Genomic DNA, 26,067 nt, shown 5'->3' with positions numbered 1-26,067 from the left:
AAAAGGGCGAAAATAGTAATTGTGAAGTCGAAGAGTAAGAGACCCTCTCTAATTCGGAGGGAGATGTGTTATGAGAACGTTTCGGAATCTGTTAAGACTTCAACTTACTCCAGATTATGTGATGAAGGTCATGCGGTGAGGTGGACGCGATTATATTAGCAATAAAGCATCGTCTTTTATCGTAGTTCCAAAGTTAAGCGTCCGGAGTGAGATAATTTTGGGATGGGTGACCCCGGAAAGTGTACTAAGAATCCTAAAAGGTCGTACATAGGAGATCCAAAATGGGAAGTTGGAGGAACAAGGAAATTAGAATACAGAGTGGGCGGAAACTCCAAGAGGTCGCGTAAGCCGAGGCATGACTAGACCGTAAAGAGAAAGAAGGTGCGCACATAAATTTTAGAATTAGGGGTGACTTGGAATAGTGTTTGGAAATATTTTGTAAAGTGAGATGGTGGTAAATATATGTGTACGTATGTCTATGATATTCCACATGGCTACATCGTGATACGCGTATTCCGGCAACCAACGTGGCGGTATATGAAAGGCGTTGATCGGCAAGGTGATAACGAAGTTCAAGCGAAAAAAAAAAAAAAAAATATAAAGACAATGTCACAAGGCAAGTCCAGATGTCGTTACCACAAAGTTGCTTTGGAAAGTACTAATACAATGATATTTAAAAGAAAGAAGCGAGTGTATTTAAAGGCAAGCGGGATCAATGTTGGAATAAAAAGTGCCGCCACCCTTGAGATCGGGAAAATGCGATTATTATGGTAAAGTAAAACCAGGTAATAGTATAAAGTTAGCACCTTTAAAGGGGGGGAAGCGGGTGCGAGAGGTGTAAGTGTAAGATGGAGACAAACAACACTACAAAATATTTGATACGAATGCCTGGGCTACAGATAAGGTTTCTTGCTAAGACAAGTTAGCAAGATCTAAAAGCCAACAAAAAGGGTAGAAGTTAGGATGGTAATTGAGGTAGTGCTGAGAATTAATTGTGGAGATCTTAAATGATATGACATTGGAAAGTGAATGCTTAAAGAGGGAGAGAATACGACAAGAGGATGATAACGAGTACCTTATGGAGACATTGTAAAAGATAACACCGCTATGCTGGACTAGAGGCTAAGATGTAGGCAATAGAGTTGTTCGCTAATGATAGAGAACCTCCTATAGTAGGAAGTGGGAAAAGGAAGGGAAAGGAGTGTGACAAAATAAAGCACACAACGTAGAACGCAGAGAAAGACGTAAGACGGTTTAAGTCGAATTACCGAGAGAACTAGTACCGAGACACAATAGGACACGGCGGGCTGAACCAAAGGCCTATCCCTAGACAATGGGTTGTAAGATGAGAGGCGAAGACGAATTAAACATAAGAATTAGTGGACATCGCTGAAGGTATTTTTCGAACCAATTTGAGCACCTTCGTATATTCGCGTAAAAATTGCAACGCGTGATCGGAAAGCCGAGAGCAAGACTGAGCAAAGGGACGATAGAAGAGATTGTTAGTGATAAAGCGAATGACACGAGATAACGTGCTCTAGAATGTTACAAGTTGGAGTTCAGCGGGGGATTATAAGATGATTTAAGCAAGATGATCGAACTAGTCAAGCTACTGGAAGAGAGTGAATTTATGTGTCAAATTCTTTCGTGTTGATATCACCGACGATAGTTACAGGGGACTACTGTTAGTTGTACTCGTAGACGATGGAAATCATATGATGACAATCGGCGTCGACACTTAAAATTCCGCATTGGCAGTGGGTATGTTTGAAGACATCACCCCGAAGGTGTACAATGAGATTCGACAAGGAGTAGAAGTCTAACCCGAGCTATATGGACCTTATTACATTGTTCGTAAAGCAAGAACGTCATACCAAGGACGGTGACTTCGTTGACGGGATTACGGCTGAGTCGATAACAAGAGGAGATGATTTGGGAAGTCAAGAGAGGGACGAAGGAAGAAATATGGTCGAGACGAGATCGCATGTTAAGATAATGAGTTTAACCCCCTTGAGATTCTTACAAGACCTTATGAGACTAATTTAACATTCGTAGGGGGGAAAAATGTTATATCCCGTATTTTATGCATTGGGATAATCCGGAAGCAATCATGACAAGTTATGACGGCTATTTTTCGATTTTGTTTTAAGGCATAAGTCGCTATAATTTTATCGACGGAAATATTAAGGAAAATTGGGGGTTAAAAGCCGAATTATGGAAAGTCGTGTACTCACGAAAATGGCCACGTGGACGTGAAAATAATATGTGAGCGTTCTGGAAAGGGCCACATGGATGCTTAAATATAAGTATATGAAAGGTGATTCATTAATCATATTATTCATCTTTCCACACTTAGAAAATTCAAGAACCATGAGAAAGAGAGAGAGACCATTCGGCCATGGCTTGGCCGAATATGGTGCATCAAGAATTGATCAAGAAAAATAAATTCTCTAGCTCTTCACCAATTGGAAGGTCCTCTTTAACGTGGGAGTAGTTGTTGAAGCAAGCAAATGGCCCACTTGCGAAACACACCCTAGCCGTAGTAGCCGAAGGCAATGGAAAAGGTAAGGTTCTGAACCCTCTTTTGCATGTGTTATGGATGATTTGCGCATGTTGTAGTGTGTAGAACATGAAATCTGCGAACTTATGGTGTTGATGTTGTGGCCTAATATGGGCCGGCTTTGGTAAGGGAGACAACTAATTTACGTAGCATTTCAGTCGTTGTTTATTGTGGATTCTATGATGTAAAATGAAGGTTTAATGATCCAAGTTAAAGCTATAATCTGTGGTTGATTTGGAAGATAATGTGATTTTTAATATAGTTTCTTGAATTTATGAGAATAATATTGTTAAAGTGTGGTTTGTCGCGTAGCTAGAATTCGGTTATAGGAACAAGGCTATTATGGTTCCTTATGGTTGGAAGGTTTCGGGTGGCTTTGTAGGTTGGTTGGGTTGTTTTGATCATTGTGCGGATTGTTTGAAATGTTCTTGAATCTTGATCGAATGATCTCGATTAGTACTTGAACTTGTGAGCGCTGATGTTAGCTTGAAAGTACGTAGTTGAATCGAATGTAATCGAATGTCGTCGAATTATGTAGAAAGGAGTTATTAATAGAACGTGTTTGAAGGTGATTTTCTATATTGTTGCAGATTAGCCGAAGTTGGAATTTCAATTGTTGAACGACAGAGAAGCTTCAAATTTTCTGTGGATAAAAGCATGTGTTAGAATTGATCACTGATGCCATGCCATTGAACAATGACATAGAGATTTTTATAGGGCCAAGATTTAAGTTCGGAAAAGCTTAGGAAGCGGACGAGGTAGTGTAAAACCTAACCTTTCTTTCTTTTGGCATGTCTTAGTTGTAAGTAGGCTATGATACGAGCCTTGCAACTCCATTCTTGCGGTCCGAGCATGTTTACGATTCTTATTTGCTTTCGATGTTGACATTCTTCATATGGTCGGACTATGGTCCTTAAGTTCATGTATGATTGAATTCCAAATGTTGCAAAAAGAATTTTTGTTCTTAAAAGATTCTATGTCAAAAAAATATCCGTAACTTTCATAGGCGAACCGATTGCTTTGATATGCTCAAATGATTCTATAACGTATAGTGCCCCACCTCATGGCGAGCTCGGATTGGTTTGATACGTGTCTACGATCCCTCAAATTTCTTTTAGTGCACTTAATGATGTTTAGAACGGTTTGATATGACTATCGTCCGACACTTCCAGCTATTGGTTTGTCTACTTATCTATCGAGTCCGAAGTGACGATTTATGCGTATTGGTTACTTACTATTCCTCGCTTCTGCGCGGTCGTTATATCTTTCAATTAAGTCCCGAGCCAGGACATGCTTTCGTGCACAAACTCTACTATACTATTCACCGAGTCCCCGTTCGTAGGGCCGGACACGCTATATGTATGATAATGTGATGACGGCGCCGGGGCCCCGCCGCAGATGGCCGAGTACGATGTATACACGACGGAGACAGATCTCTCCCTCCAACGAGTCCTCATCAGAGACGGACACGCTTATCCACCGAGTCCCCACTGTAGGGTCGCACACACCACCGAGTCCCTCACTGTAGGTCGGGACACGCGTATTCACCCCGAGTCCCCACGAGGGCCGGAATATTTACATGTATATATATGATTTATTATACGACACGCGACCGAGTCCGCGCACAGAGGGCCGGGACACGCTATATGTATACATACGTGCACGACTGTCCGATTGTGTCGAAGCCCCATGACAAAGTTGGATATGATATCGCTATGCCCGGTTTGAGTTTAAGAGTAAGTGTGTCGGATATATTCTCGATTGTTGTCCTCGCTCGTACTTTTATCTCGGCCATGACCATATCAGATTTCATGTTTTACATGTTCGCACATATTCGCACCGACCCCCTTCTTCGGCCGCGTTTCATGCCACGCAGTACCGTCGATGAGTAGAGGACGCAAGGAAGATAATCCAATGATTGGCGAGTCTACTTCTCCCCGAGTGTTGCCGAGTCGAGTATCCGTCGTAAGATTCGTTATGTTAGAGACCCCGAGGCATGCAGTCGAGTATGATATGCTCGCCTTTGTAAGCTTACCGTGCCGTTGTGTCATTATGCATTGTATGATAGATTTAACTTATAATTACGATTTTACTCGGTTTGAGAAAGATGAAAAGTATGTTGTTCTTCGAAAAACTTTCTTTATGTATTCATTTTATGATTTAAGGGCCCATTACGGTTATGAACATCAAGAGCGCCGGGTTAAAACTCTAGAGAAATACTAAATAAGAATTAAGTTGCTCCATCATGCCCTATGAAAAGTTCGGGTGTGACAGTAGGAAGGTTCACCTTGATGGTGTTCAAATTCCGCTCATTATCTTGCCATCTTCCCGCTCATAACCTTGGGCCCTTCCTTAAAATCTACATGACCTTGGAATCTGGGTTCATGACCGAAAAAATCTCTCAAAGCCTCCTCTTCCTCCCCTTCCCCCGTTATTCATCCCTCCATGTCTTCCTCCTTGCCGATTATCATCCTACCACCTATCTTGTGGATAATCATCATACTTTTCTTCATTCATTGGGTATTGGTATTGGCGTTGGTATTGATTTTGGTTAAGAAAAGGATTTTGTGTTTGAGCTTAGGGTGCTTGTTGTAAGATTACTTGAGGGACTACTTCATTCGGGTTGCTTTGGTAAACTTGGGGATAGGTTTGTCGATTGGTGTTTTAGAATGTGGAGTTTTTGGGTGGAAGGTTGGTTGTTTGGGGTGGTGGAGCTCTTTAGGTGGAGGTGGTTATGGTGTTAGGATTGCACAAGGTGTGTGCTAGTCCTGGGATAATGATTGGTGTGGTATCTTGTGTTTTATCCCCATCACCTTCATTCCTAGAACGGAAAGTGCCCATTCTACTCGAACCATCCGCGTGAGTTTTCTCAATACTCAATATCCGCGCATCCATACCATTCAACTTCCTATCCATGCCATTCAACTTCCCATCCACACCGTCCATCCTCGATGTCAAGCCCGATATTTGATTCATGATCATAGCCAATGAACTTACTATGGATCACATATCTCCTACCTCTTGCGTTCTATCTTCTTGGTTAGACATGATGACCTGCAAAACTAGCAAACAATATTAGTAATAAAAGTCTCACGTCATTCGTAATGAACTCCCAACCTTACCACACTCCGTGCTCTTTCGGAGTTGTTGTTAAATCACGTAACCAACCAAATTCACCCGGTTGCTTATACTTTGTGGAAGAATGGATTCTTGTGGAGATGAAAGAAGAACGACTCAAAAACAAATGGACGAGAGCCAAAGAAGTTTTCAACGAAATAAATGGAAAAACTTAAGAAGAATTAGCACGAAATGAATTCGGCCTCAAGAACTAGTTAACAACTAATAATAGCGATTACTAGTTGTTAATTAGTTTTAAGAATCAAAGAAAGGAGATTAGGAAAGATTCAAACCGTTTAGGATACTTAGAAAAAATTGATTTTTTTTTTTTTTAAGCATGCATGTGGCCAACACGCAAAATTTGGCCTCTGAAGTTGTGCTACACGCGTGTTGAGGGCGCGTCGCGGGTTTGACACGTGACTGGCCGTGCGCGTTGCTCACGCGACTCACGTGCAACGCACGCACCCCTGAGACATTTTCTCGAACTTTGTGCTGATTATTCTGATTTATTTGATGCCGTGGGACCCTTCCAAACTTAGTATTTTCCCTTTTTGGACCTGTTTAACACCTTTTGACCCTTTGACTAAAAATTTGAAGATCAAACACCTTTCTTAGGTCACCTTTTTCTTTTGAAAATATGAACAACCTCAAGAACACAAGAACAATTCAAAATTTCATCTACCTTCAATTCAATTCCGAATTCGCTCAAATTTCGGGATCTCAGCCCTTTGATACGGAGAACAAAGCCCACTAGATTTTAGCCTTCAATTTCAACCGAATCACAAGACCCACTTTTCAATTTCTTGAGTTCTTCAAAGCTTCAAAGCTCAATGGTGATTCACTTCAAACTTCACCAAATCACTTGCAACTTCGGATTTAGAGGTTGTTGATAGTAACAAACTCAATTAACCTCAAATCCAACAACGAAACAACAAAACCCTGATTTTCAATTTATTTTTTTTGTATTGTCATTTTTTTAAAAAAAACTTTTCTATATCAAGGATTGAAGAATCAATAGAATGATCTCTCTACCTTGCTCTGATACCAAATGATAAGATTCAACCTAAGAAACTCTAGAAAACTTGAAGAACAAGAAAAATAAAAATAAAAATAAAAACAAAAGAAAGGGTGGATGAAGAATAGAGATGGAAGAAGGGTAGACGGATAGATATCTGATTTTGGTTCAGATGGATTCTATTTGAACAAGGTCAGATATGAAACCCAACCCCTTTCAATTGGAATGCAAATTCTAAAACCTAATAATTTGAATTTCAAGAATGACTCAACTCGAATCCACAAATGGGCAATCCTAGGCAAATTCTATGGAAAGTAATTCAAGGCACAACTAAGAAATCACACTTAGTTAATTAATCCAAACAATCTATATTAGCTAAAAAATACTTAACAATCTAATACGCTCAATTTCATCAAGTTTTAAGCTAAAGAAATGAAAATGAGACAAGTCTCCTATTTATAGTCAAGGGCTTTACAACAAAGGCCCAAAAATGGCTCTTTGCAAAATTAGCCCCAACATGGGTCTTCAACCATCTAGATGACTAAAACTTGCAAATGTGGCCTCCAATTGTACTCTTGACCTTGAATTGCATTCTTGGTCGAGATTTGCATCAAATGCCCACAGTTTGCAAAAATGTCCCTCTTGCACTTTTAGCCGCTTTGAGATGTCTTCTCCAAATCTTTCCACCTTCCAAACGTTAGCATCTTCGAGATCTTCTCTCCTAGCCTCCTCAAATGCTTCCTTCTTCATGAATAGAGTGAAGCTCTTGCAAGCCTCCTTCTCTCGGCCCCAGCCCAGGTGGGCCATATCGTTGTTGCCACATCTCTTTTTTGGGCTTTAGCTTTGCAGTTAATGACAAAGTTAGGGCTCAGTACACCTATGCGGCCGTGCTCGAGAATGACGCAATACTAACGTTTACATTATTAAAAGAGATGTCACGCGCACGCAATCCCTCTTCCAACTCGTCAGCGGACAAGCTGCAGACCGAACTGCTCTTTTTTCATACACTTTGGACACCCTTGTCCCTGCTTACGCCCCTTGCTTCGCAAATAAGATTAGTCCAACACTCAAAACACTTGTGATGCTCAGACTTGGGCAGCTAAAAGACAAATGACTCAAGCAAAATTCATTGAGATAAATTCAATAATGTACGAACTTCACGTGAAGAAAATGTGATCCGAAAGGGATAGGACACTACTTGTCCCCCACCAATTTACATGTCATTTTCATTCTTTGTTATTCTTTTGTTTCTCCTAAGAAGCAACAGGCGCGGGTCAACATTACAATTTACGTTTTTGGCGTAATTCAGTAATTTGACATAAACTTTGTATTTATATTAAAAAGTTCACTTATTAAATAATTTATCTCAAATTCAATAGGTTATTCTGTCATAAAATCTAAAACACATAAATTTAAAATTTTGACTTGTCTTTAGGGTTTTCCTAAACTCCAACGAAATATAAATGTTATGCCGCGAGAACAGTGCTTTGAATACAATTCAATTATTGTAGATCTTATTAAAGGAAAATACTCCAATTCATTATCCTTTCTTAAAAAGGACAAACAGAAAAGGATAACTCCACTTTGTATTTGGACAAACAGAAAAGGATAACTCCACTTTGTATTTGGACTTTCTTTACTTTAATTTGTAAACACTTTAAAGTTAATGGTTTAAACCTCACTAATGCAATCCACTATATTATTGTCGAGCAAAATGTCTCATATTGAATATTAAATTCTCACCAAAATGTGTCATTTGTATATAATAAATTAAACTAAAAAAATTCGCGGTAATTTGACTACTTTAGAACAATGATTTAACCAGGACTAATTAAAAATATTAAGACAATCCGCTGAAAAGTAAACCCATTAAATAAAAGATATTTTTCCTATCTGTTCAAGCTTTGATTGATAGAATTACTTTATATTTTTGCTGATAAAAGAACTGATATTTTGGAAAATTAATTAAGACATCAACAAGCTGACGTATGCACTACAATTTAAAACAAAAATTATATTGGGACAACAATGTTTTATTTCAAAAGGGGGGAATGGGGAGTGGGGTCTTCATATTTTTGCACCTGGCCAAGTCTATGCAAATGCAGCCAATGAAATGATTTGCTTTTATTGTAATAGACACTCATTTCACCACATCCACAAATATTTCCAGCTCATGAAACCAAACATAATAATTAAGTATCCAATTTATGCATAAAGAAAAGGAAAAAGAAAGTAAAGGAAAATAGAAGAGGTTCGTGAATGAGAGAAAAGGATCAAAATGTGAGTTGAACCTAAAATCATACATAAATTAGTGAGAGATGACTTTTACCACAAAGATCATGATGTGTCAGGATATAAAAAATCCTTATTCATCTGAGTTTTGTTCAATATTTTGTCTTAATGGATTTTTATAAAAATCAAAAAATTAAATTTTTTTATGGAAAAAGCGTGTTTAAAAAAAAACCAGAAAACTGTATTTTTTTAAATCTAGAAGAAAATTATGGATTTGTTTGTAATAGATCAAAAAAAAAAGTTTTTTTTTTCCACATGTTTTATATATTGTTTTTTTTATATATATATATATATATATAAAGTTACTACATTTGTTTTTTAAAAAAATGGGGTTTGAAAAATTATTTTGTCTGAGTTTTTGAAAAAGTGAGAGATGATACCACAAGATCATGATGTGTCAGGTTTCTTTTCTCTGAGTTTTGTTCAATATTTTGTCTTAACAAATTGATTTGTTCATGATAGTTGATAGATAAGGTAAAGAAAAGTCTTTATGATAGATAATACTTATTCGCATTCGATGTTTAAATCAGATCCAACAATTTAACATTAGCAGCCGAAAATTAATATATATGTATATAAAAAGCTTGAGTTTGTTAATTTAATATAAACATCAAAGTGTGAATAAGATGTTTTAATCAAACAAGCATTAATTACTTTTTGTTTGCATATACCACTTGCCATTCTTCAGTTCAATAGTCACCAAATATGCCCTCTCCTAGTGTATCAAATGCCACTAACCAATCCATAAAAGTGTGGCACTTTTAACTTTATATACTCAAAGGGTAAAAAGAAATTACTCTACTTGATATACTTTCACATGTTATCAGGCCCGGCTCTTGGGTAAGGCAGCCAAAGCGCTTGCTTTAGGCCCCACTTTTTTTGGGGCCCATTTTGAAAGTTTATGAGCTATTTTTTTTATAAAAAAAAGTATTTTAAAGTGAAAATTATAATTTTTTAATAAAAAGAAAGAATTTTTTTTATAAAAAATTAAACAATTTAAAACATATGAAATATTTTTAATTTTTTGTTTAGTGGTAACAATTTGTGATCACTAGGTGATCAGAAATATATTTGAACAATTCGAATTAAAAAAAGATCATCTTAGCCTCAAAAGAACCTTTAAACATATTAGCCGCTCAAATATTTGATGATTTAGACAAAATTTTTGAAGTAAAAATGTTAAGGAAAATAGTACAAGTAGAAGATAATATTTCAATTGACACACTCAATGAGATTAAAAGACGAGAAATATTTACAAATGTCGATATTGTTTATAGAATAATGTTGACAATTTCTATAACAATAACATTGGCGGAAAGAAGTTTTCAAGCTAATTCGATAAAAAATTATCAGAAAAATTTGATTATCAAAATATCATTGCTAACTTTGCATTTCAAAAAGTTTAAAAAAAGAAAAGAAAAGATTTCATTATTTAAGAAAATTATATTAGAGGCCTCTCATCCAGGTTTGGCTTTAGGCCACCAACTTTGTTGAGCCGCCCCTGCATGTTATAACAGATTACTAATTTTATTTTTAGGTTACCAAATTAGGTATATTACAAATATTAATACATGTTAATTGTAGGTCACTTTAACTTAATAGCATAAAAAAGTTCTACATTGTTAAGTGGATAAAATGAGATTTATTGCCCTGTTACAGTTTAAATAGAAAAAAATGACTTTGTAAGGTCTCTTATGTATTTTTTTTTAAGATCTCTTATGTGTGAAAAAATAAAAATCTTTTATAAAAAGGTTATAAAACTAAAAAAGATTGTAAGTGGCTTTTGCCTAGACCTTCTATACATATTAAAAAACTTACTAAATATCTATAAATTAGTCAGATAAATTTATAACAGTCATCTTTTACAACAACATTTCACTAACTACCGAGTTTTCATTGAAACCAACTTTCATATTATGTTATAGTATATGTTCTCTATAACATCCTGTTATAGCAGCTAAAAAACATCCGGACAAACAACGTTTGTTATAGAATGATTTGGCGTATTAATTTGAAATTATTATTTTTATCCACAAACTTCAAATCCAAAATCCGCAATTCCGCCAAAACTCATAGTCACACACTTCTCCATTCCATATTCTTAGCTGCCATTAGAAAATTGAACCATCTATTTTCCTGATAACACCAAATTCAAATTGTTAATCTAAACATCTATTATAATATCCTATTTGTACTTATTCTATTTGTACTCATCTTTCTTCTCTCTCTATTTCTTTCCTATAATAGTAAAAGAAAAACTTGTTTCCTCCTAAACAAGCAATTCTACCTACCATGCCCTTATGATCAATAACTCAAAAAAATGGCTTCTGGAAGTAGAGGAACAAAAAATGCTCGTAGTCACCATGAGCAAAAAAATCAAGCACAATTTTCAGGTACAAGTAATACTAATAATGCATCAATAAGCAAAGCAGTAGCACAATATACTACTGATGCTAGACTACATGCTGCTTTTGAACAATCAGGTGAATCAGGAAAATCCTTTGATTATTCGCAATCTGTTAGAAACACTACAGATATTGTGCCTGAGCATCAAATTACTGCTTATTTAACTAAAATTCAAAGAGGTGGTCATATTCAACCATTTGGTTGTACAATAGCTGTAAATGAAACGAATTTTCGCGTTATTGCTTATAGCGAAAATGCACGCGAGTTGCTTGATAAAATGCCGCAATCAGTTCCAAGTCTTGATAAGCCTGGATTTTTAACAATTGGAACTGATGTTAGGAGTCTTTTTAGTCCTTCAAGTAGTGTTTTGCTTGAAGGAGCATTCGGGGCACGTGAGATTACGTTGTTGAATCCGATTTGGATACATTCGAGGAATTCAGGGAAGCCCTTTTACGCGATTTTGCATAGGATTGATGTTGGTATTGTGATTGATTTAGAACCTGCTAGAACAGAGGACCCTGCATTGTCTATTGCTGGAGCTGTGCAATCGCAGAAACTAGCCGTGAGGGCTATTTCGCTTTTGCAATCGTTACCTGGTGGAGATATTGAGCTTTTGTGTGATACCGTTGTTAAGAGTGTGAGGGAGCTTACGGGGTATGATCGAGTTATGGTGTATAAGTTTCATGATGATGAGCATGGGGAAGTTGTCGCGGAGAGTAAAAGATCTGATTTAGAGCCTTATATTGGTTTGCATTATCCGGCTACTGATATTCCACAAGCATCAAGATTCTTGTTTAAACAGAATAGGGTTAGAATGATTGTTGACTGTACTGCCACGCCTGTGAAGGTTATTCAGGATGAATCGCTTAAGCAGCCTTTATGTTTAGTTGGTTCAACACTTAGGGCTCCTCATGGTTGCCACCCTCAGTATATGGTTAATATGGGAAATGTTGCGTCGTTAACACTGGCTGTTATTATAAATGGTAATGATGATGAAGTTGCTGGAGGGAGAAGTACAATGAGATTATGGGGCTTGGTAGTTGGACACCACACTTCTGCTCGGTGTATTCCTTTCCCCCTTCGTTATGCCTGTGAATTCCTCATGCAGGCCTTTGGGCTCCAACTAAACATGGAATTACAATTGGCATCGCAGTTGGCTGAAAAGCATGTGTTGAAGACACAGACATTGTTGTGTGATATGCTTCTCCGAGATTCACCTACAGGGATTGTTACTCAGAGCCCCAGCATCGTTGACCTTGTGAAATGTGATGGGGCCGCTTTGTTCTACCAGGGGAGGTACTATCCTATGGGTGTTACACCTTCTGAAAACCAGATAAAGGGCATTGTGGAGTGGCTATTGACTTATCATTTGGACTCAACAGGTTTAAGTACTGACAGTTTGGCTGATGCAGGGTATCCTGAGGCAGCTTCTCTTGGTGCTGCCGTCTGTGGGATGGCTGTTGCCTATGTAACTTCGAAAGATTTCCTGTTTTGGTTCCGTTCACACACTGCGAGTGAGATAAAATGGGGTGGTGCAAAGCATCATCCAGAAGATAAAGATGATTGGCAGAAAATGCATCCACGTTCTTCGTTTAAGGCATTTTTGGAAGTTGTTAAGAGCCGGAGTTTGCCATGGGAGAATGCAGAGATGGATGCAATTCACTCTTTGCAGCTTATTCTGCGTGATTCATTCAAGGATGCTGATCAGGCAAGTAATTCTAAAGCTATTGTGCATGCTCAGCTTCGGGAAGAGGGGTTGCAAGGGATGGATGAACTGAGGTCTGTTGCCAGAGAAATGGTTAGATTGGTAGAGACTGCTACAGCACCCATATTTGCTGTTGATGTTGAAGGTCGCATAAATGGATGGAATGCTAAAGTTGCAGAGTTGACAGAGTTGTCAGTTGAGGAAGCAATGGGGAAGTCATTGGTTCACGATCTTCTCCACGAAGAGTCACAGAGAACTGCTGAGAACCTTCTCTTCAAAGCTTTAAGAGGTTATACCAATCTGCTGTACATTTCCTTCATTCCAATAAGTGCATTTCATTACCTATGGAGTTTCCTTAGGCTATATTGAGCGGTTATTCCCTTATCTGCTCTTCTTTGTTTTTTTAATTTTAATAACAAATTTAAAATCTGAAGGGGCCTATGGAGTTTGCTTAGGCTATATTGATCGGTTATTCCCTTATCTGCTCTTCTTTGTTTTTTTTAATTTCAATAACAAATTTAAAATCTGAAGGGGAGCCTTGGAGTAACGGTAAAGTTGTCTCAGTGTGACCTATAGGTCACGGGTTTGAGCCGTGGAAGCAGCCACCAATGCTTGCATTAGGGTAGGCTGTCTACATCACACCCCTTGGAGTGCGGCCCTTCCCCGGGGACGGCTAACACGGGATGCTTTGTGCACCAGGCTGCCCTTTTTTTTTTTTTTTTTTTTTAAATATCAAATTTATGTTTCCTCCTTGAATCATGCAACAAAATAATGGAGGTTGCATGTTTGGTTTATATTACTATTTGCTTTCTATTGGATAGATATTTTCAGGGATAAGAAGCTCTATAGCAAGCAAGGTGTGTTCTTTTTATGTTCATGTTTTGACATAGGCACTTTTAATGGTACTTTTAATTAAATGTCTATTGTCCACATTCCCTGTGTAACTACAGGTTGTAAGTTCATATTGATTTATATACTGTTGCTGAAAAGAGTTGACTACTTCATAATATCCATAAATTTGCGTTTACCCTGGTCCAACAGAAATTTCTAATCTTTTACCAACTGTCAGCTCCTTTCCTTTTTCTCAAAATAATCCATTACATTGCCTCCCATACTCTTTGCAAAATAATCCAATAATTACTGCTATTATTTTAGTAGTTTTGGATTGGCACCATGCACTTAGAAGTTAGCATATGAATTGTTGATTAGATTGTGCTAAGCTAGCGCAGAAACCGTACCATGTCAAAAACCACATAAAATGGAAACATGAGAAGTAATAAAGATCTTTTATCGATGATAAAGCATGTAACAACCTGCGTCAAAGCTTTCTGATTTAATCATGACATAATTTTTGTTTTTTGGAGGTCAGTTTCAATCTTGAGTTTTCAATGTTGATTAACTCTAGGCAATTTCAGAGCACATGGGCGTAATCATTGTGGCTATATATCCACTCTGGGTTATAAAATGAAGCTGCATTTAATCAGATTCAGGCTAATCCCGACAGTGGGGTGGCACCATTCTCTCTTTAATGTGTATGTAGCTTGAGTTTCTTGCACATTGTTAATTGAAACTGATTGGTATCCACCCTCTTCGTGTCCAGCCATCCTACAGATAATGAAAGAGGAGAAAAACCTAATATTGTTGCTAAACCAATCACAGGTGAAGAAGATAAGAACATAGAAATAAAGTTAAGGACATTTGGAGCTGAGCAACTGAAGAAGGCTGTTTTTGTGGTGGTCAATGCTTGCTCTAGCAAAGACTACACAAATAACATTGTTGGTGTCTGCTTCGTTGGGCAGGATATTACAGCCCAAAAAGTTGTGATGGACAAATTTGTTCGCATACAAGGTGATTACAAGGCCATAGTGCACAGCCCTAATCCTCTGATCCCGCCCATTTTTGTATCAGATGAGAACACTTATTGCTTCGAGTGGAACACTGCAATGGAAAAACTTAGTGGTTGGAACAGAGAAGAAGTCATTGGAAAAATGTTAGTTGGTGAAATTTTTGGCAGTTTCTGTCGGCTCAAGGGCCCAGACACCATGACGAAATTCATGATCATGTTGCATAAGGCAATTGGAGGCCAGGAGACAGACAAGTTTCCTTTTTCCTTCTTCGACCGAAATGGAAATTTCGTTCAAGCTCTTTTGACTGCAAACAAGAGAGTCAATATGGATGGAAAAATTATTGGGGCCTTTTGTTTTTTGCAGAATGCAAGTCCTGAATTGCAGCAAGCTCTAATGCGGAGACAACAAGAAAAGACGAGTATTTTTGGGATGAAAGAGTTGTCTTACATTTGTCAGGAAATAAAGAATCCTCTGAATGGTATACGCTTTACAAATTCATTATTGGAGGCCACAGATTTGACAGAAAACCAGAAGCAGTTTCTGGAAACAAGTGATGCTTGTGAGAGGCAGATGTCTAAGATCATAAGGCATGTTGATCTGGACAACATTGAGGATGGGTAAGTTCATATCAATTATTTATTCTATCATATTCTCAGTTAAATGAATCTGTTCACTATGACACAGTATACTCTAGTACAACTTTCAAAGTCCATTTAGAAATGTGTTAGTGTTTTATGAGCTATGGTCAGAAAATTATGGAAACTTACCTGTAATAGAAAGTTGCAATATACCGCTACTGCTCTTTAGTTGTTTTCATGCTCAAGATGAAAGTAAAGAGATACTAGTTTGGTCTTATATGTGACTGGAATTTTGGAACTTATAAGCAAAATTTATGAGATATGTCTCAAGTGTATTCATAGCTGAATTGTAGCTTGTAGTGGTGCTAAGCTAGTTACTGTCTGTGGACAAGAATCGACTTCGCAACAGTAGTGACAGGACAATCAAATTTAAGGTAATTATTGAAGTCAATAAATCTGGATTAGTTGAATGAGGGTATTGTTCCCGTATGACAGTATATTTCCATGTGAATATCAGATGTAGATACATAGACTTTATTTTTTGAACTTGCAAGCTAGTTTCCAGGAGATACAGCACTTTTTCTTTGGGGTTTGGCGCGCGCGGGGGGGGGGTGGTTGCAATGCAATGTCTCCATGTAAATAGGTAGATGACTTCAATTTGTAATGTTCCTTGCTCCTCTTCAGAAGGTGATTAACCTTTAAATTTCTAACAGTTCACTGGAGCTTGAGAAAGGAGAATTTTTACTTGCGAGTGTGATAGATGCTGTTGTTAGCCAAGTGATGTTATTGTTAAGGGAAAGAGGAGTACAGCTTATCCGGGATATTCCAGAGGAAATCAAGACACTGAGAGTTTATGGCGATCAAGTCAGAATTCAACAGGTCTTTGCTGATTTTTTGCATACTATGGCAAGCTATGCACCATCCCCAGAAGGGTGGGTAGAAGTCCATCTTCGACCAAGTATGAAGCAAATTTCTGATGGAGTAACTATTGTACACATTGAGTTCAGGTATATTCTTCAACTTTCTCTTCTTTACTTTTGCAGTGAATGAGCTATATCAGCTTGTGAAGCCTTGTTTCCTTAAAAGATCTTTGAATGGAAGATCTTATCTACTCCATCATTTGCACTTCATCAGCTATAACTGTCATTGCTTGGCTGTTCAAATTTTTTCTCTTTACGTTTATTCGTGTAGAACTGAATAATTTCATAACATCTCAATAAGCTTGTCTGAAATTACTGGTTCATATGTTATACATGATTACAGATTGACCATAATTTTTTAATATGGACTTCGTTAGCAATTACTCACTGGTTTACTGGCACCACTTTTCTCGGGTTGTCGCATTTAGCCCACCTGCCTGCTCTCTGACTTATGTCATTTGATCAGCATATTGGACTCCTAACATTTTTCTTAACTTCAAAATCGCTAACCATGCCTACTTCTATCTACAAATCGCATGCACATAGCATATTTTTAATCCTTCTCAAAATTACATAAAAGCTCGTCACTTTTTTTTATCAGAATTCTAGGTCCTACACCTTTTTGATATCAAAGGACAAACACCAGAGTATTCATCCTTAGTTTTAAGCTAACCCACTTGACTCGAGAAGCAAACTACAATAAGTTCCAGCTATGGATAAGGTAAAATCTACACATGTTAATTCAAGATTATGGGATAAGATAAAATATAAACATAAACAAGTTAACTTGAGATTGATAAAAAAACTTTACACCACTTCCATTGATTTGTTAGCTCTTTTAACTTCCCAACTACCAGGTCTCATCTTTGTCTTTCAGCTTTTAAGTTTGTGTTTGATGAAGAAAACGTATGATTTCCTACCTCAAAATGTTCCCACCCCCTTTAAAAATGCAATTGCATAACTATAAGCTTCTATTAAAGTGTGTAACTTCAACTGCTCACCAAAATGACTTTGTGGAGTTTGTGGACACTACTATTTCAAGCTTGAAATAGGAGGAGCCGGAACTTAGGCTTTTGATTTGAAGTTTAATCTGATTAATTTTGGGAAATTGACATAAATAGCCGCCCCCCAAAAAATAGCAGGCAGATGTATATATACATGTATATTGGTTAGCGGATGTAGATATTTTTGGCCGAGAGGTCAAATGTGTAACTTCCCCTTTTTTACGGTGATTGGATGCACTACTTTGTTTATAATAACTGCCAAGTATTCGGTTTAGATGTGTACCATATGCTGCATATGAGGTATTTTGCTAGTATATTTGAGTTACTTTTCTAGTTGTCAACTTGGTCTCTTGATGAAGGCGTCAATATAATCCGATATTAACTTTTAGGTTTTAAGTTTTCAGCAGTTTAATGCTGTTTGTTTGGTGTCATATACCGTCTCAGTTACCTGTTTGATTTTTTTCTCTATTTTCCTGGGAAAAGGATTGTTTGCCCTGGCGAAGGTCTTCCTCCTGAATTGATCCAAGATATGTTCCACAACAGTCACTGGGTAACTCAAGCAGGTCTAGGGCTGAGCATGTGCCGAAAAATCTTAAAGCTTATGAATGGTGAAGTCCAGTATATCAGACAATCAGAAAGATGTTTTTTCCTGATTATTCTTGAACTACCATTGTCCCAAAGAGATTCAATGAATGTTGGATAGGTTACCAAATGTTAAATTCAATCCCATTGTCTCTCAAAGTGCAAAACATACAATTATGGGTATGCCTCGGATACTTAGCATGGAACTTGGAGCAATGTCAAGTCCTGCTATACGGCTAATGGGTATCAAATCATCCTTCTGCTGTTAAATGAGCTATTCCACACTGATTTGTGATATATGTTTGCTGAAAATATTGGTGGTTTTTTAATCATTTACTTTACCATGACTAAATTTTAACATCAGAATTGGGTTCACTTACAAATTAACTGCAGATCTGCAATATGGGTAGCGCCAAGATGCTTCTAGGATTTAATGATCTCAAGCTATTGTGATTAGCATTAGCACCAAGATGCTTCTGGGCTTAATGATCCCAGGTTATTGTGATTAGTATCATTCTAACAATGTATCAGAGTATTGTTTTAAAAGTAGTCACTTCAATGTACTATAGTGTGCTTTGTGGAATAACATTGTATGATGATGGTCTGGTGGAGTATATGTCTTCCTTTTTCATGAGAGAAATTTGTTGTTTCATGTAACATACTAACATGGATATGCTGATAATCTTGAATGCTAATACCAGAGCTTTTCCCTTCCATCAAGAGGGAGTTAATCTTTTCAATTTTCTCATCAATATAATTTGGCCAGTCAATATGAACTGCAGTGGCTTCACCACTCTTCTGTATAATATAAAAACTAGTTCTGAAGCAGGAGATGACATATTTGATACTGTATATGTTTCTATAGTTTCTTTTTTACTTGTGAGAAAGATGCAAAGCTCTGGCCTAGTTGAATACGAAGTAAAGCTTTGGTGGCGTGTGCCTTGAAAATTTTGAAAAGGTTGTCTTGGAAATATTGAAAATAGGTACAGACACACACAAACATAAGAGCATGGGTTGGAAATGGGTGATCCAGGGAGCAACATTTTTAGGAAAAGCGAGCAACAAAAGAGAGTCTAAACCTGAGCAATTCTTAATCATACTTAAACATGTTGCACCATTTCACCAACAAGAAGTAGTAACTCGAAACTTTTAGGTATAGTTCTTGTTTGAGTACATCGTTTGAAGGAAAACAAAACAACCAAAGACACAGAAGCCTATCGTTTTCTTAAAAGATTAAGCGGTGTTTGGCCATGCGATATAAAATCATGATTTCATATTTTGAATTCAAATCAACATTTGTTTATGCAATGTGCACAAAATTTCAACTTCAACTTCATATCATGATTTCAAATTTTTGTTAATGTAAAACTTGACGCATGAGTTTATATTTTGTAAAAAAAAAAAAAAAAAAAAAACATAAGTTGGTAAATATTTTTACCAACCATGTTTACCGACATGAAGAGGTTGAAAATGCATGCTCAACGTGAAGAGATTGTTCATATCATGTGAAGGATTACATTAAAGAGTAGTTACACTACCATTCATGTTCAATTTTCCTTTTTATTGATTTAAAATTTGATTAATTGATGTTTTATTTTTTAGAAAGATCTTCTAGTAGCGGATTAATTTTATTATGAACTATAATTTATTCATTTTGTAAAATTGTATAAGAATTGAGAAAGTCTTGATGATTTTCAAAACTTGTGAGGTTTTTATGCAACTTAACAATTCCAAATTGCATGTCCAAACAAAACAATTTCAAATCATGATTTCAAAGATTCTTAAAACTCCAAAAGGTTGTCTGACATCCTGACAAACTTTTACTAATGACTTTGATCCAGTATTATTTCCGATAGATATTTTTCTTGCAGAGAATGAAATTAATTTCAGGAGCATTGAAGCCAAGGCACGATATTTCATTAAGTGGCACATTGATGCTAATGGATGAAGCTTTTATATAGTATACTCGGAGTAGGACAAAGTCTTTGGAGCTATGCTGTTTGGGTTTGGTCAAAATAGGAGTATAAATGAGATAATGCCAAAATAATGAGATTTTATCATTACGTTCGATTAGCCAAATGGCCCTATTACAACCATGCTAAGGTTTATATTGTCTTCATCATTTTTAACTTAAAGTTTTACAAGAATAGTTTGATTCATAAGAAGGTAATCAGGAGTGACAAAATTGAACTATTATGTATGACCTTTAGTGCTTCATTGTTAACATAATCTAGTACAAAATCTGATATTCAAGACCTATTAATCATCAAATAGCGCTCATTAACTTAAGATATACATCTCAGACACGATATATATATCAGCCATAACAATGTCTCTTAACTAAAGTTGTATAATTATCATATTCAAAATTTCAAATTGTACTAATTAAGTTTTCTACATATAGCATGTTCCTAAAATCCAATTAACCCATTTTAATAATTAATTATTTCGGAACATTTTAGTTATTAAAAACGATACCATATGTTTCCACTATTTTGTACACCAAAATCACTTGCAAATTGAGTAAACAACTGGCAGTAACAATTCAATTTGCAATTATTGTCACCAATAAAAAAACTCGAGTTGCAAAATAAAAAAATAAAAAAACCGAGAAGCAGTTTTCAAATAAACACATATTTGACCAAACATTAGTGAAATAACTACCCAAAATTAATTTTGCTTCAATTAAAAAAGAGTGATCAGACATAGCTTTCTAGGCTGCAATTATGCATCAATTTAAACAGTTTTAACAAACTGCTCAGAGCCCAGTGCGATCATCATCTCAATATCATTAATATTAAAACCATTTTTTAATAAATAATAAACAAACAAAATCAGATTATAAAAAAGAGAATAATTTACATTTTTTTTTTAAGTGGGGAAAATCCTCAGAAAAATTGCTTGTAGTTGTCATCAAAATAGAGAAATTCAGGTCTCAAAGATTTCATGCCATCATAGGAAAAAACCCCACTAATACAATTTCAATAATTTAAAAACAAATGAAAAAGAAAGAAATAAATTGGAAGATAATTGAATTAATTTAGCAGGATATAAATTCACTGCACCTAGTAACATAATACGGGTGAAGCGACTCAACTTCCATGCAGTAAATTTATGCCTCTTTTTGCATTAAAAATGCAAAGTTGAAAAAAACCCATATCCTTAAAATTATTTCAAGGGTTTCAATTCAAAGGCAAAACAGTATAATTCAATTGAAAATTGGAATTAAGAATATGAACACATAAATTTGTAGCAAAGAATGCAAAAATAAAGAGCAATGAAGGAAGAAGTGATGTAGAGTTGTAAGCTTTAGAGTGGTACATATATACTACAGAGGCGTGATTAGGGTTTTGATAGATTGGGCCAAGCTTACTGGCCTTGAAACATCGTTGATTTTTATTGGTTGTATTATGGGCTGGACCAGACAATTTTCCAGCTTTTGATAAGAATTTGGATCATATCATCTTGGCCTGTTGGAAATTTAATTATGGCCCAGTTGGCCCATCATAAAGTCTGGCGGGTCATTCACACAAATGATCTTTAATTTTTTCCCTTCAGTATTTTGACGCGGCATAAGTCTGGCAGGTCATTCTCACAAATGATCTTTAATTTTTCCCTTCATATTTTGAAGCGGCATAATTTAGATTTCGCTCCGCATATGTATCGTAACATCCACACAAATTATGCTGGACAAGGCAAAACTTTCAACAGTTAACATAATATGAAAAAAGGCATAAGTTTAGATTTTACTCGGCATAATTTACATTTAGCTTCGGTATGTATATCATAACATTCCCACAAGTTATGTCGGAAAAGGCAAAACTTTCAAACATAATCTGAAAAATACTATAAAACGCATGCCGCATAACTTAATTCCTATATAACTTGTGCATAGTGAGGCAAAAGTTCAGTTTCCGAAGATAAAAATATTATCGAACGTATGTCGAGCAAAAGCGTATCAGATATTTTCACTAAATAAACAACAAACGGAACAACAACAACAACAACACCCAAGATAATCCAAGGTGGGGTCTAGGGAGGATAGAGACAAGACCTTACCCCTACCTTTGATAGGTAGGGAGGTCAAGTTTCCGATAGCACTTCTACCAAGGAGATAGAAAAAGATTAGTAATAGTAGGCATTAATAATAAGCATTAATAGCACAAGATAATAGGACGACTAAATAAACAACAACGGTAAAAAAAAAAAAAAATTAAAGACGTATATGAGGGACAAAATTAATGACCGGTGCATTTGAAGGACAATCCGTGCAAAATTAAGTAAAATATTTGGGTATATTATGGGCCGGACCAGACAATTTTTCAGCTTTTGAAAAGAGTTCAAGATTATATCATCTTAGGCCTGTTGGAAATTTAATTATGGCCCAATTGGCCCATCATAGAGTCTGGTCAAGACGAGTCCACACAAGCCCACGTTGAGGAGTATTTTGGATTGGCGAATTTTCTCTAACTTTTGGCATAAGGGGCCACAGTGGGAGGCTCGCACGACGGGCTATTAACTTAGTGGTAGAGTACGGTCAAGATAACTGTGTTGTTATGACTGGGTATGAGGCTCTCAGCTACATGGATAGTTCAATTTGCTCATCAGCGCCTGACCCTGAAATGTGGATCATCTAATGCAGGATATGGCATACTCACTGTTCAAACCGTAGTTTGAAACCGAACTCTTTCTCAGGAGGATAGGTGGGGTGATTGGGGTGATATCCAATGTATATTCAACTTTCGGTGCACTCATGAGATCCGTGGATCTTGGTATTTTCAACGCTCCTCCCTCTCTCTGATCTATTTCAATTTCTCTAGGTCTTCTCTATTACTCAATTTTCTTTCAAATTATTTGCAATTCCCTGATATCAGAGCACAAATAGAATATACTTTAATTACCAACATCAATAGTGGGATATATTCAAGGAAATTCTACAAGATTAAAATTTAACCCTAACATAATTTCTTGATTCTACAAAGTGCATACTAGGAACCGCATGAAAAAGATTAACTCACAATGGTTCATCCATTGACCTAAAACATTTTCGTATTCTTCAATTTGACATTTGAAGGAGCGACTTAGGGGAGTTGGAGATACCTAAGCTTAAAAGGATCATTTATATCATTTCATAGTTAAGGTGGTTGACATAATTTGGAGATTGTTTAGGCATAAAAATATTTAGTTTAAAGTGACTCTTACGAAGTAACAGATATAATCGAAAAAGTTAGATGCGAATTCATAATATTGGTTCAAGCTGTCTGGTAAAATTGAAGTACTATTATGTACATTATAAGGAAGAAGTAGCCTTGGTTTCTGCTAGCTGTGCGCACTGTTCAAATGTCAAATCTACAAGATTACATATCCATTTTGTTCATACATTATTGCCTTGTACATATGTGGTCGATCGTTGTTGGGCCATAATTGATCGCATTTTTTTTATTTGTCCACAAGCTACAGGTTGCTAGAATTACTTCTAATACTATACTCAAGGGCTGGGCATAAAACACCGAAAACTGAATTACTGAACCGAACCGGAGATTTCGGTATTTCGGTTTTCGGTAAAAAAATTAAAAAAAAATCGGTATTCGGTTCGGTAATTCGGTATTTACCGAATACCAAAATAGTTATTAAATAGAGGGCCATTAAATTAATAGTCCGGCCCATCTGCCCATGCGTCAATTGTAAGTTAGTAACAATACTCATCAGTTTAGACCATATTGTGGAAATTTGACCCAATTTTTCAAGAACGAAACACCACCGCCTCAGTATACAAAATAATTAAACAAATCTCTCACACCCACCTCTCTCACAAGTCACACCAACACCAGTGACCACCCACCGGCCACCCCACCGCCTCTCTCCCTTATCATCTAGCTTTATTGTTGAAATATATATTCCTCTAAAATCAAGCAATCAATTTTCAAGGTACGTAACTTGTCACCGTTTTTGTATTCCTTAAGTAGATATTTTTATTTCAGTTGCTTTTAAATGATTTTAGTTCCCTTGGCTTGTCCAATATTTGTGAGTATATTAGTATAATGAATATAGTTCTGCTGTATATGGTATGAATGGAGCCGAGCAGAAATTCTGGAAAAGACATTGTGGAGTGTCTACCGAATTGGTTTAATGCAATTTAAGTACACATATCCTAAAGGGTATTATTCACTTCTTTGCTCTTTTTCTTTGTAACGTTTAGTTAATGTGATTTCATGGGCTTCATTGATTTTGGATTTTTGATCATTGATCATTTCTTAGTTTTTTCCTTGACTGAAGTTCACCAATTCTTGAAGGGATTTGTTGTGTCATTTTTCTTATAGCATATATATGTGCTTGTTATCTAACCATTGATGTAATACAGTGAACTCGACTTAATATGGTATTACCGAATACCGTACCGAACCGAAGTTTGATTTACCGATTACCGAATTACCGAATTACCGAACCGAAGTTTGAAAGTTCGGTATTTGGTATCTACTTTCAATTACCGATTACCGAATTACCGAACCCAAACTTTGAAAATACCGAACGCCCACCCCTACTATACTCCCACAAGCTGCAACTTTTGGGGAAAGGGAAGGGATCGAAGATAGAATTGGATTCGGGATTTGAACTTTGTATATTTTAAAAAAAAATTAGAACAACGATCTTAAGTATTAATAATTGAGTTTTAAATATAATATTTGAATTATATTATATTTAATTGCAGCCTGATGCACAAAACATCTCGCATCACCCCAGGGATATGATTTAGACAGCCTAACCTAATGCTAGCATTAGTGATTGTTTCCACGACACTAAATATTTGAACATATTTAATGGATTATATTTCTTAACATATATTCTCTACGGCCCAATTTATGCGATACACTTATCTTTTTAGACTGTCCCAAAAAAGAGTGTTACATTTATATATTTAGAAACAATTGAACTTTAAACTTTCCATCTTATCCTTAATGAAATTATTTATTATCACACAAATAACAATGGTTGGGTTTAGGCTATAAATTTCAATTTTTTTCTTTATTTCTTAAATTCTCTGTCAAGTCAAAATGCATCATGTCTATTGGGACTAAGAAAGTCTGAGAAGATTTACATCAAGCTACAAAGTTCAGTCGAATTCATAACTTACATTGTAAATTCGCCTTAACAACGACATACATTAAGAGACGAATTCAAGATATAGATTCATAATCTAAATGTGATTTTATTATAAGTATATATTTCAAATTCTTTTTATATACTCTATTACATAAACGACCCATAAATCAGCCTAAGAGGCAATATGATAAACGAATCACACTAGATCCAAAGAAAATTATATTGATATGGGGAGCTCAAGAAAATAGACAGCCGTAAGCTTATGGCAGATTCATGCACTATTACAAGTCCTTTAATAGTGTCTCATGGGAGGGGTAACTTTTCTGGCACATACATACATACTTCCTGGCAATGTTTTTTTTTTTTTTTTTCCTCTTTCCATTTTGTGAAGTTGACAAAATTACGGAAATGCACATGGGTACCAATGATTTGGTTGAGATTGTGGATTATGTTCATGATTACAGCAAATGTTTTATGTATTTATTTTATTTTACACCATGGTACTAATCATGCCGCCATTCAACATATTATTTTTGTCACCACTCTTTTTGTTCCTTCAATTCATCATTTACTTTGACTTAATTAATTGGTTTCTGGACTTTTATGCAAGCCCATAATTATTTGGCAATGTGCTAAAGTTGACAAGCGAGGGGATGTAGAAGGTAAGTTATGAGTTCAATCAAATTTGATACTCCTCCGTTTAATTTATCTGTCTGAGTTTGATTCATGAATTTTGTAGTCTTTAACTAAATATATATAATGTACCAATATGCTCTTTAATCTTGTGTTGTTAAACATGTCATGTGTGTTGAAAGAGTTGCCAAATTAGAAAAATTTTTTTTTTTTAAGTAGACTAAAATGGAACATAAGACAAACACATTGAAATAGGAGTACTTAATTTATTAATTACGATTAAATTATGCTAATAATATATATATAT

At 36.0% G+C, this 26,067-nt stretch overlaps 1 protein-coding gene and 2 non-coding genes across 5 annotated transcripts; 1 reads left to right on the top strand and 2 right to left on the bottom strand.

The window, feature by feature from the left end:
• The first annotated feature begins 11,158 nt into the window (after positions 1–11,158).
• LOC132068304 (phytochrome B-like) lies at positions 11,159–18,740 on the top strand. 3 transcript variants are annotated; one of them, XR_009417366.1, is made up of 5 exons: positions 11,166–13,384; positions 14,755–15,559; positions 16,234–16,527; positions 17,928–18,269; positions 18,420–18,740. XR_009417366.1 is itself a non-coding variant. In XM_059461862.1 (4 exons), the coding sequence occupies exons 1-4, from the start codon at positions 11,305–11,307 to the stop codon at positions 18,451–18,453; spliced, it is 3,213 nt and encodes a 1,070-aa protein (XP_059317845.1). In that variant the 5' UTR covers positions 11,159–11,304; the 3' UTR covers positions 18,454–18,740. The 3 variants fall into 3 exon arrangements, 2 of the variants coding, with proteins under 2 accessions (XP_059317845.1, XP_059317844.1); XM_059461862.1 differs by lacking the exon at positions 17,928–18,269 and having other exon boundaries at positions 11,159–13,384; XM_059461861.1 differs by having other exon boundaries at positions 17,928–18,740.
• Positions 18,741–20,722: 1,982 nt separating this feature from the next.
• On the bottom strand, positions 20,723–20,811 carry LOC132069103 (small nucleolar RNA snoR118). The gene has a single exon (XR_009417670.1). It is a non-coding gene; the product is annotated as a small nucleolar RNA snoR118 (small nucleolar RNA).
• A 99-nt stretch (positions 20,812–20,910) lies between these two features.
• On the bottom strand, positions 20,911–20,986 carry LOC132069080 (small nucleolar RNA R66). The gene has a single exon (XR_009417648.1). It is a non-coding gene; the product is annotated as a small nucleolar RNA R66 (small nucleolar RNA).
• Between the last annotated feature and the right edge of the window lie 5,081 nt (positions 20,987–26,067).

The sequence above is a fragment of the Lycium ferocissimum genome, chromosome 8 (genome assembly GCF_029784015.1).
Source record: "Lycium ferocissimum isolate CSIRO_LF1 chromosome 8, AGI_CSIRO_Lferr_CH_V1, whole genome shotgun sequence".
Lineage (NCBI taxonomy): Eukaryota > Viridiplantae > Streptophyta > Magnoliopsida > Solanales > Solanaceae > Lycium > Lycium ferocissimum.
Note: the sequence above shows the minus strand (reverse complement) of the source record. Positions and strands in the feature narration are given on the sequence as shown.

Excerpts from the sequence above, each read along its gene's own strand:
- LOC132068304 (XM_059461861.1), top strand. The coding sequence starts at position 11,305 with ATGGCTTCTGGAAGTAGAGGAACAAAAAATGCTCGTAGTCACCATGAG. Across the intron at positions 13,385-14,754 it reads TCTCTTCAAAGCTTTAAGAG|GTGAAGAAGATAAGAACATA; the intron begins GTTATACCAATC and ends AACCAATCACAG. Across the intron at positions 16,528-17,927 it reads ATTGTACACATTGAGTTCAG|GATTGTTTGCCCTGGCGAAG; the intron begins GTATATTCTTCA and ends TCCTGGGAAAAG.